Source organism: Heptranchias perlo, chromosome 3 (assembly GCF_035084215.1).
Source record: "Heptranchias perlo isolate sHepPer1 chromosome 3, sHepPer1.hap1, whole genome shotgun sequence".
In the NCBI taxonomy this organism is placed as follows: Eukaryota; Metazoa; Chordata; class Chondrichthyes; order Hexanchiformes; family Hexanchidae; genus Heptranchias; species Heptranchias perlo.
Window position 1 is genome coordinate 124,241,672 of NC_090327.1, and position 11,166 is coordinate 124,252,837.

An 11,166-nucleotide genomic window follows, 5' to 3' on the forward strand; every position below is an offset into this window, starting at 1 on the left:
GAACTTGCATCCACTGGAAATTAGATTGAGGCTGACCCCTCAATTTGGTTCACATAGAACCTTACAACCATTGGAAAAAAGGAACTTTCATCCTAATAGAGGTAATAAAACACTGGAGATTGCATGTCCTAACCCACAGCTGACCCAGTCTCCAGTGTGTTTTTGATTTAAATTTTCTTTTTTCATGTGGGACATTTTTTGAGTAAGTTTAACAATATTCCCATAATTGTATTCCCTCTTTCATCCACCTAACCTGACATCTCCGCAGTTGAGATATCTGGAGCGTAGCCTATCCACAGCCAGCTGCTGGCAAGCTGTAGGGACCATCTGGGTGTGATTGTCCTTTCTCCTACTGGGAGATGTGGCAACCTCCACACAGTGCCTCCCTCTCCAAAGACACTCAGGAACTGAGCAGGGCAGGACTCAAATTTGCTTCAGTCCCTGTTCCCTGATGGATGCTGTGCTAGCTCGTTAATGAACAAGGTCCTTTCAACGTAAAGAACTGGACACGTTCAGAATTTTAGTTTAATTTGCCAATTGAAGTAAAACATACTAAAATTATCCCGTTAATGTTTCTAGTGAATTAGTCTTTGTACACAACAAGCCAATGACTCTCAAACCAGCTTCAAAGGTACGTTGAATTTAGAGACATTCATTTTAGTTGCATCAGTACACTTGTGTCTAACTTAACTAAAGAATTTTAAGCTTAAAAGATCTAATTTCTAAACAACGGATATCAAGTGTCACTAAAATAATGTATCAGTTTCTGATCATGTACAGTTCTGTTTTGTCTCTTTTAAGGTAAAAACTCAGACGGCCTTAGAGATTACTAGAAAATTTACTCCTGTTAATTTTCTTATTAGCATCTGCACAGTCCATATCACTCTAAATGTAGTATTTCCACTAATTTCATACAGTTTAAACTACAGATTAACAAGTTAAAACTAGTTTATATGCTATCATATAGACAGCTTATCAAGTACCGATTTTATTTATTATTCAAGCCTTTTTCTAAGTTGTACTTCTGTTTGCTGTCCTGATAACTTTTCTCAAAGACTTGAAAAGGCTGTTTCTAAAGAGATCTTAGTGCATTCAAAAATGGTCAAGTAGAATTCTGGGATCCTATTAAAATACCGATGCTGTGTTCAGGGTGGCTTTTGTTGGTTAAATCGAAAGCTTCACTAGGCATTTCCTATCTACATGAATTGAAATACAAGAATAAATACAAATCATGATCTTGGTTTAGATTTTATCCAAATCAAGATTGAAGACTTGTGTTGTGAAAGTGACACTGAGCGAGCTGTGCTGTTTTCCAGAGAAACATTGGCTCCGATATCTTCTCGGGGCCTTGAAGAGATTGGGTGGGGGTGGGGGTGGGGGTGGGGGTGGGAGAGGATTTCCGGACGGGCAACCCGAAAGTACAGGGTGTGGGGGTTGGAGTTTGGGGGGGGTGAGGGGGATCAGAGATCGTTGTTGGGGTGGGGGGGGAGAGGGTGGTCGGCCGATCACGGCAGGTAAACTTATTGGACCTGGAAGAAACACTCCTGCTTTTCCTGGTCCACAAGCAGTACAATAAAGGCACTTACCTGTTGATCCAGGCCTTCTCACCTCCTCTTAGGTGGCGTGAAGCAAAAGGCCTGGCAATCCCGACCCCCAGGGGTTAAAAATAAAAAACCTATTAAAATGGAGGCCCACAACCTCCTTAAAAGATTTTACTGACCGACCCGCCTCCTCAGAGCAGGTTGGTTGCCCGCCCCTCATTCTGCCTCCATTAAAAACCGGAAATGAGCGGGTTGGGATCGAGTTTTACTTTTTTTACAATTTTTACCTTCCCACCCACCCCCAACCCACCCATCCCAGAGGGTTAAAATTACCCCCATTGTGTGGGGAGCGAATTCAGTTATGGACTGAGGGAAAGTGGAGCCCTGGCGGTGTTTTGGGGCTTCAAAATCATGGGGGATATCTGAAACATAGGGAGATGTGGATAGTCAGGAGATAATATTGAATCAATAACAGGGTACATATTTTTCCCTGAAATCTGTGTTTTAAAAAAAAATTATTTCAAAACTTCCTCCCCATCCATCAGAGTAACAGAGTACGTGGTTCTATCTGCAGTTGGCTTACATTATGGTGAGTGAGTTTCAGGAACTTTCCCAGCACAAAGTACGTTAGAATATTCAGTATTTTCTGTTGCTTAGGTCTTTGTGCTCAAAAAGCTTAATATTAAGGCCTGGTACTAATGGATTTTTGAATGTATACCAGTCAGGATGCCCATTGGCCATTGTTCCACATTCATTTGTTAAAATTTCCATTCAACAGTGGGCTACAACTACAAATAGTTCTTGAATCAATGGAAAAGTTCATTTTTATTAAGGGACCATCTTTGTGAAAAATTGCTTGGCCTTTGTGTAAAAGATTTTGTGTTCCTCCCTTGGGTTGAAAGTGTCTGTTCTCCATTTGATGTTTCCCCACAATGACATGGTTGAAGTCCGAACTCAGTGATGTAGGGGATTGTGACACTCCAACCTGTTATTGTACGATGCCATCCTTTATTGCTACTTACTTGAATGCTAAATTTCACATAGCTGTTTAATGGTGCGTAGAAACTGCTGCGTTGATGACTTCAAAGACTGCACTATAATCAGTGTGAAATTACTTGCTAAGAATTGGGTTGAGTCTTGGACATTGAGGGAGGAAGTTTTCACCTGACATGAATGGCTAGATTCACTGCCCTCTTGGAAAAGAGGAAAGAACAGTGATCCAATCTACCAGTCCCCCACGAAAATTGTTTTAATTTCAGAACGTAATAAAGGTTAGCTGGTGTTTTCACCAGAAGCTTTCAAAGCTATGCCCAACTCGCTGGTGTTTTCACCAGAAGTTTTAATGTAGCATGTAAGAATGGTCTGTAAATAAATTTGAGAATAGTCATTGTAACTGAAAACTTTTGCACTATTTTGCAGGTGAACGGCCTTTTCAGTGCAACCTCTGTGAAAAAGCATTCAACCAAAAAAATGCACTACAAGTACATATGAAGAAACATACTGGTGAGAGACCATATAAGTGTGACTACTGTGGAATTTCTTTCACGCAAAAAGGCAATATGAAGATACATATGAAGAGGGCACATGGCTTCCCTGGTTAGTGTTACAGTGATTACGACTGTGATTGTCGAAAGAATCATTCAGCAAAAAAAAAGTACAGATGCTACTTTCACATTACACTAAGCGGAGGAGGGGGTGTTTAAAAGGTAAATCCCCTAGAGGGAGGTGAATTTCTTGTGGGGTGATTAATTTGACTCTGCAAGCCTGCTGCAAACTCTCTCCGGCCGCCACCAGGCAGGCTTCCAGTTGGAGGCCAAGGAGTATGTCAAAATTAATTAAATAACCCCAGAAATTTGGCCTTTCCACACTGGCAGCACAGAGGCTCAGCAAGAGATCCAGGCTTCCCGTCTGTTATCCTTGGATGTACGAATAAGTTAGAATCGTAGAATCTGACAGCTCAGAAGGAGGTCATTCGGCCCATCTTGTCTGTGCCGGCTCTTTGAAAGAGCTCTCCAATTAGTCCCACACCCCAGCTTTTCCCCATTAATCCTGCAACTTAGTCCTCTTCAAGTACATGTCCAATTGCCTTTTGAAAGTTCCTATGGAATCTGCTTCCACCACCCTTCCAGGCAGTGTGTTCCGGATCTTAACAACTCTCTGTGTGAAAAAAATTCTCCTCATTTCCCCTCTAGTTCTTTTGCCAATTATTTTTAATCTATGACCTCTGGTTGCCGACCCACTTGCCAGAGGAAACGGTTTCTCCCTATTGGCTCTATCAAAACCTCACATTATTTTGAATACCTGTATCAGATGTCCCCTTAACCTTCTCTGCTCCAAGGAGAACAATCCCAGCTTCTCCAATCTCTCCACATAACTGAAGTTCCTCATCCCTGGTATCATCCTGGTAAACCTCCTCTGTACCCTCTCCAACGCCTTGACATCCTTCCTAAAGTGTGGTGCCCAGAATTGTACACAATATTCCAGCTGAGGCCTAACCGGAGATTTGTAAAGGTTGAGCATGACTTCCTTGTTTTTGTATTCATTGCCCCTATTTACAAAGCAAGGTATCCCATTTGCTTTCTTAACCACCGTATCAACTTGTCCTGCCACCTTCAGAGATTTGTGAATATGCATCCCCAGTTCCCTCTGCTGTTGCACCCCCCTCAAAGTAGAACCATTTAGATTATACTGCCTCTCCGTGTTGTTCCTCCCAAAGTTCATCACTTCACATTATCTGCATTAAATTTCATCTGCCATGTGTCTGCCCATTTCACCAGTCTGCCTATGTCCTCCTGAAGTCTGCTACTACCCTCCTCACTATTTACTACTTTGCCAAGTTTTGTATCATCCGCAAACTTTGAAATTGTACTCCCTATACCCAAGCCTAGGTCATTTATATATAACATGAAAAGCAGTGGTCCTAATACCGATTCCTGGGGGACCCCACTGCATATTTCTCTCCAGTCAGAAAAACATCTGTTCCCCACTACTCTATGCCTCCTATCCCTTAGCCCGTTACGTACACTAGTTACCACCATCCCTTTAATACCAATTAATTCCCTTTAATGTGCTTCTATTTTCCGAATAAGTCTGTTATGTGGTACTTTATCAAATGCCTTTTGGAAGTCCATATATACAACATCTACTACACTACCTTCATCAACCCTCACTGATACTTCATCAAAGAACTCAATCAGGTTAGTCAGACACAATTTGCCTTTAACAAATCTATGCTGGCTGACCCTTATTAACCCTTGCTTCTCCAAGTGAGAATTAATTTTGTCCTTGGCAATGGTCTCTAATAGCTTTCCCACCACCAACGTTAGACTGATTGGCCTGTAATTACCAGGTTTATCCCTCTCCCCTTTTTTGAACAGTGGTGCAACATTTGCAATCCTCCAGTCCTCTGGCACCACTCCCATATCCAAGGAGGATTGAAAGATTGTGGTCAGAGCTTCTGCTATCTCCACCCTAGCTTTCCTCAGCAATCTAGGCTGCATCCCATCTGGAGGGGGTGACTTGTTAACTTTGAGTGATGCCAACCTCTTTAGCAGCTCCTTTCTATCTATTTTTATCCTATCCAATATCTCTTCTTCCCTCCTCCTCTGGCAGAAGAGTCAGTAACCAGAGAACACAGATTTAAGATGACTGGCAAAAGAGCCAGAGGTGACATGAGGAAACATTTTTTACGCAGCAAGTTGTAATGATCTAGAACGGAAAGGGTGGCGGAAGCAGATTCAGTAGTAACTTTTAAAAGGGAATTGGATAAATACTTGAAGGAAAAAAATTTACAGGGTTATGGGGAAAGAGCGGGGGAATGGAATGAATTGGATAGCCCTTTCAAAGAGCTGCACAGCCACGATGGGCCGAATGACCTCCTCCTATGCGAAACCTCCTATGATACTGGCGACATTAACTTCATTCTCTTCATTTGTGAAGACAGATGCAAAGTACTCATTCAGTACCTCAGTCATGCCCTCTACCTCCATAAGATTTTCTTTTTTGTCTCTAATTGGCCCCACCATTCCTTTAACTATCCTTTTACTTTTTAAATATTTATAAAAGATTTTAGGGTTCCCTGCTATGTTACCTGCAAACTTTTTTCATATTCTCTCTTTGCCCTTCTCATATCCTTTTTCAATTTCCCCCTGCACTCTCTGTGTTCTGCCTGGTTTTCTACTGTATTCTGTACCTGACGTTTGTCATGAACCTCCTTTTTCTGTTTTATTTTAACCTGTATTTCCTTTGTTATCCAGGGAGCTCTAGCTTTGGATGCCCCATCTTTCCTTGGTTTGTACCTGAACCATCTCCGCCTTGAAGGCCTGCCATTTCTCATTCACTGTTTTCTTGGCCAATCTTTGTTTCCAGTCTACCTGTGCGAGATCCTTTCTCAAACCACTGAAATTAGCTCTTTTCCAGTTGGGTATTTTCACCGTTGATTTTTCTTTGTCCCTTTCCGTAACTACTTTAAATCCAATTATATTATGATCACTATGACCCAAATATTCTCCCATTGAAACACACTCCACTTGCCCTGTTTCATTCCCCAGAACTAGACCCAGCACTGCTTTCTTCCTCGTTAGGCTAGAAACATACTGATTAAGAAAGTTCTCCTGTACACATTTTAGGAATTCTTCACCCTCCTTGCCCTTTACTCTTTTTTTCCCCAGTCTATATTAGGGTAATTGAAGTCCCCTACTATTACTTCTATATTATTATTTTTACATTTCTCTGAAATTTGCCTTCAGATTTGCTCCTCTATCTCTTTCTCGCTATTTGGACGTCTATAGTAAACGCCCAACAATGTAACAGCTCCTTTTCTGTTCCTTAACTCTAACCAAATAGATTCAGTCTTTGAACCCTGTAGTATATCGTCCCTCTGTAAACTGTAATGTTATCCTTGATCAATGCTGCCACCAACTCCCCCAACCCCCCCTCCCCACCTTTTTTCCTTCCCTATCCCTCCTCCTGAATACGTTGTAGCCAGGAATGTTTAGTTCCCATTCCTGTCCATGTTTAAGCCAGGTCTCCATTATAGTCACTATATCATAACCCCGCGTGGCAACTTGCGCCTCTAGTTCATCAAGCTTATTTGTAACACTCCTCGCATTAACACACATGCATTCCGACACCATGCTAGTCGGCTTTGCTTTCTTCCTCCATCTAATTCCTGCTCCTTCTAAACTATTCTTTGTTCTATTGCTATTTGACCCTCCTAATTTTCTATGCACCTTGTCTCTCCTCTCCACTGCTGCGTCCTGGTACCCCTCCCCCTGCCAAATTGGTTTAAACCCTCCCCCATAAATACTTAATTGTAATTTAAGTAATCATTATTATGCTTACCCCATAATGCGTTTCCTTCAGCAGATGTGTCACTATCATCATCTCCAACTGTAATTACAGCTACAAAAGAAAATTTTGCTGCTGTTTTCAAATCTGCTATGAAACTTTCATTTTGAAGTTATTTGGTGCAGGTTTACATATACTGGGTAAAAACAATGAGGGAGAAATTGGTCTCTTGCACCTGCTTTTTGGGTGCAAAGTTCATGTTGGGCAGGGAGCCAGTTTCCGGATCAATCTTCCGCACTTGGTCTGTCTTCCCTCCCCCCGCAGAAATGCCTGGCAGCTGCTGAACTGGGCGGGGTATTTGATGTGCATGCTCCGCTCAGGTTCTCCGGGTTACCGCGGCCCTAACCAGCAGTCCTTAAAGGGCCTGTTGGAGGCAGCCAAAGAACAGGTATGTTTTTGTTTTTTCAGATACCTTAACGTGAAGCCAGGAGGAACAGGAACCCCATCAGGCCGCCGTCAGCCTCCGTTCTCCGTCCCTCCCCCATTCGTCTTAATCCCCTCCCGGGGCTTACCTGCGGAATGACACGGCTTCCAAGCCAGCTGGTTTTGGGACGGCCCCGACCGGCGAACTGCATCGGGACACCCAATTGGCATCTGCAGCTCGTTGGTACTATAGCAATGAGGCCCGAGGCCCAATTTGGAGCGAGCCTTGGTTGGAGACTCACCATCCACTTTGCGCCAGGAACCGCCACTAAACCAATTTCTCTCCCCAAGTCTGGAGAAAAGTAATGAAAGATATTAAGTGACCTGTCTTTAAAAAAATAGACTTACAGCACCTTTCCTAACCTCAGAACGTCCCATAGCACTTCACGGCCAATTAAGTACTTTTGAAGGATATTTAACTACAATGTTATATACAAAGATCAACAAAGGGTCACAAAACAGATAGTAAGAGCTACAAAAAGAGAGTATGAAAAGAAACTTGCAAGGGATATCAAAACCAATACGAAGAACTTTTATAGTTATATTAGGAAAAAGAGGGTGGTCAGGAGCAGTGTTGGCCCCTTAAAAACTGAAAGTGGGGATATTGTCATTGACAATAGGGAAATGGCGGACATGTTGAATAATTACTTTGCGTCAGTATTTACAGTAGAAAAAGAGGATAGCATGCTGGAAATCCCAAGTAAACTAATTTTGAATCGGGGACAGGGACTCAATAAAATGAACATAAGAAAAACAACAGTAATGAAGAAAATAATAGCATTAAAGAGTGACATCCCCAGGACCAGATGGTTTCCATCCCAGGGTTTTAAAGGAAGTAGGTGAGCACATTGCAGATGCCCTAACTATAATCTTTCAAAGTTCTCTAGATTCAGGAACCATCCCTCTAGATTGGAAAGTTGCACATGTCACTCTGCTTTTTAAGAAAGGAGAGAGAGGGAAACTGGGGAATTATAGACCAGTTAGCCTAACATCTGTTGTGGGGAAAATGCTGAAGTCTATAATTAGGGATAGGGTGACTGAACACCTCGAGAATTTTCAGTTAATCAGAGAGAGCCAGCATGGATTTGTGAAAGGTAGGTCGTGCCTGACAAACCTGATTGAATTTTTTGAAGAGGTGACTAAAGTAGTGGACAGGGGAATGTCAATGAATGTTGTTTATATGGATTTCCAGAACGCATTTAATAGGGCCCCACATAAGAGACTGTTAGCTAAGATAGAAGCCCATGGAATCGAGGGAAAAGTACAGACTTGGTTAGGAAGTTGGCTGAGCGAAAGGTGACAGAGAGTAGGGTTAATGGGTAGGTACTCACATTGGCAGGATGTGACTAGTGGAGTCCCACAGGGATTGTCTTGGGGCCTCAATTATTCACAATATTTATTAACGACTTAGATGAAGGCATAGAAAGTCTCATATCTAAGTTTGTTGATGACACAAAGATTGGTGGCATTGTAAGCAGTGTAGATGAAAACATAAAATTACAAAGGGATATTGATAGATTAGGTGAATGGGCAAAACTGTGGCAAATGGAATTCAATGTAGGCAAATGTGAGGTTATCCACCTTGGATCAAAAAAGGATAGAACAGGGTACTTTCTAAATGGTAAAAAGTTAAAAACAGTGGATGTCCAAAGGGACTCGGGTTCAGGTACATAGATCATTGAAGTATCATGAACAGGTGCAGAAAATAATCAGTAAGGCAAACAGAATGCTCGCCTTTATATCTAGAGGACTAGAGTACAAGGGGGCAGAAGTTATGCTGCAGCTATACAAAACCCTGGTTAGACCGCACCTGGAGTACTGTGAGCAGTTCTGGGCACCGCACCTTCGGAAGGACATATTGGCCTTGGAGGGAGTGCAGCATAGGTTTACTAGAATGATACCTGGACTTCAAGGGTTAAATTACGAGGAGAGATTACACAAATTGGGGTTGTATTCTCTAGAGTTTAGAAGGTTAATGGGTGATCTGATTGAAGTTTATAAGATATTAAGGGGAACAGATGTTGTGGATAGAAATAAACTATTTTCACTGGTTGGGGATTTTTGGAGTAGGGGGCACAGTCTAAAAATTAGAGCCAGACCTTTCAGGAATGAGATTAGAAAACATTTCCACACACAAAGGGTGGTAGAAGTTTGGAACTCTCTTCCGCAAACGGCAATTGATACTAGCTCAATTGCTAAATTTAAATGTGAGATAGATAGCTTTTTGGCAACCAAAGGTATTAAGGGATATGGGCCAAAGGCAGGTATATGGAGTTAGATCACAGATCAGCCATGATCTTATCAAATGGCAGAGCAGGCTCGAGGGGCTGAATGGCCTACTCCTGTTCCTATATTCCTATGTTGGCGGTTGTGCATAATTAATAATCTTCTTTTGGGGGTTGAAATGTTTAATAATTTTTTGAGCTTGAAAGATTTTTTTCTGATCCTATAGGCAGTGGTCAGGACACAGGAAGTAGTCAAGAACAAGAAGGGGATGATGCAAGCCGTGGCCTTGATCTAGTGGAAGTTGTCCCCGAGTCTTCGAATGAATGGCACTGTAGGATAGCAAATGTATTTCGCTAACTTGTTTCCCCACCCCTCCCCCACTTGAGTACAAAAGGTTGAGTGTTTGGTACTCATTAAAACTAACGTCTCATATATATGTGGAATTATTTCTACTGACCTTCATTCAACATCAGGAGTTTGGAAGGTACAACGCCTGGGTCATGCAAAAAGTCAAAGGGCCACCAGGTTTGTTTACCCGTGTCAAAAGTATGAATAAATGGCTAAAACAAGGAATTAACCTTGAGCTAAAGGGCTAAAATCATGAAGTACTTAGTGTATGTCTAGCCACCATGCAATGCTGAATGGTATTCTGTAGCAAAAGTGGATAATCTACAAGTTCAGGAAAATGCAGCATAATGAAGTGAACTGTCTACACAATCCATTTTGAAGATCCATTGAGAAGGAAACCAGATTCATTCCTGCTGTGCAGGGAGCAGCTACTGCGTGGTACACATTTCTACATCTATCAAGAGTAGCACTGCAGACTTGAATTACACTTGGGCTGATTGTTTATTCAGAATGTTGCACAATGGGGACCTTGCTGCACATCTCCATCAACTGACTGTTTCATGGCTCTGCCGCTATAAGAGCAAAATGGCTGCCATATTTCCAGAGAACTTTTAATTATGATCTGCCTGCTAGTTACTCAGAGCATTTTAACTTGCCTGTAGTGTTATGACTTGCCACTAGTGTGACTACTTTCAGAATATATAATTTTTCCATGCATCAAAATAAATGGCCGATTGTGTAAGGGTGAATTTTGTTGCATTCCAAAGATTATTTTTGTAGTTGTTCCCCACTTTACATATGTAGCACAACATTTTGTGCATTTGATAAAACTATAGTCTCTAGATCAGGGACTTGTACATGGATGTATATATTGTCTGCATTCTATGGCTAAGGTATTTTCAGTTTGCACTGTTACTACGTGGGCACTTCTTTCAGTATTGTATTTTTCTCATTATATAACAAGTGTTAATTTTTTTTCCCAATGTAACCTTGTGCATCATTTTTTATTTGACTTTGATGGAACATACTGTAAAGACCTGTGACACTTGTAAAAACTGGTTGCATGTAAATATAACTAAGAGCATCTCGAATGATAATCAAAAGATGAACTTTTCATCCTTCTCCGATGAAGCCTATTTTTCTTTTGTTTAAATGATTTAAGTGCTTTGTACATAGATTGTATAATTTGTGACACAAGGGACATTTTTCTTTTTTGTAAGTACATGTAATGTATTTAAATCAAGATATTTCAAATAATAATACTATTGGTTTTTAATAA

The 11,166-nt window shown here is 41.4% G+C and overlaps 1 protein-coding gene across 3 annotated transcripts in view; it reads left to right on the plus strand.

Moving 5' to 3' along the window:
• Positions 1 to 11,166, plus strand: part of LOC137320208 (zinc finger protein 236-like) — a 174,698-nt gene extending 163,532 nt beyond the window's left edge. For all 3 annotated transcript variants that reach the window (XM_067981938.1, XM_067981940.1, XM_067981939.1), the window contains 2 exons: positions 2,961 to 3,137; positions 9,766 to 11,166. In XM_067981938.1, coding sequence (XP_067838039.1) covers positions 2,961 to 3,137; positions 9,766 to 9,896 — 308 coding nt within the window. In that variant the 3' untranslated portion in view covers positions 9,897 to 11,166. The remainder of the gene's footprint in view (positions 1 to 2,960; positions 3,138 to 9,765) is intronic.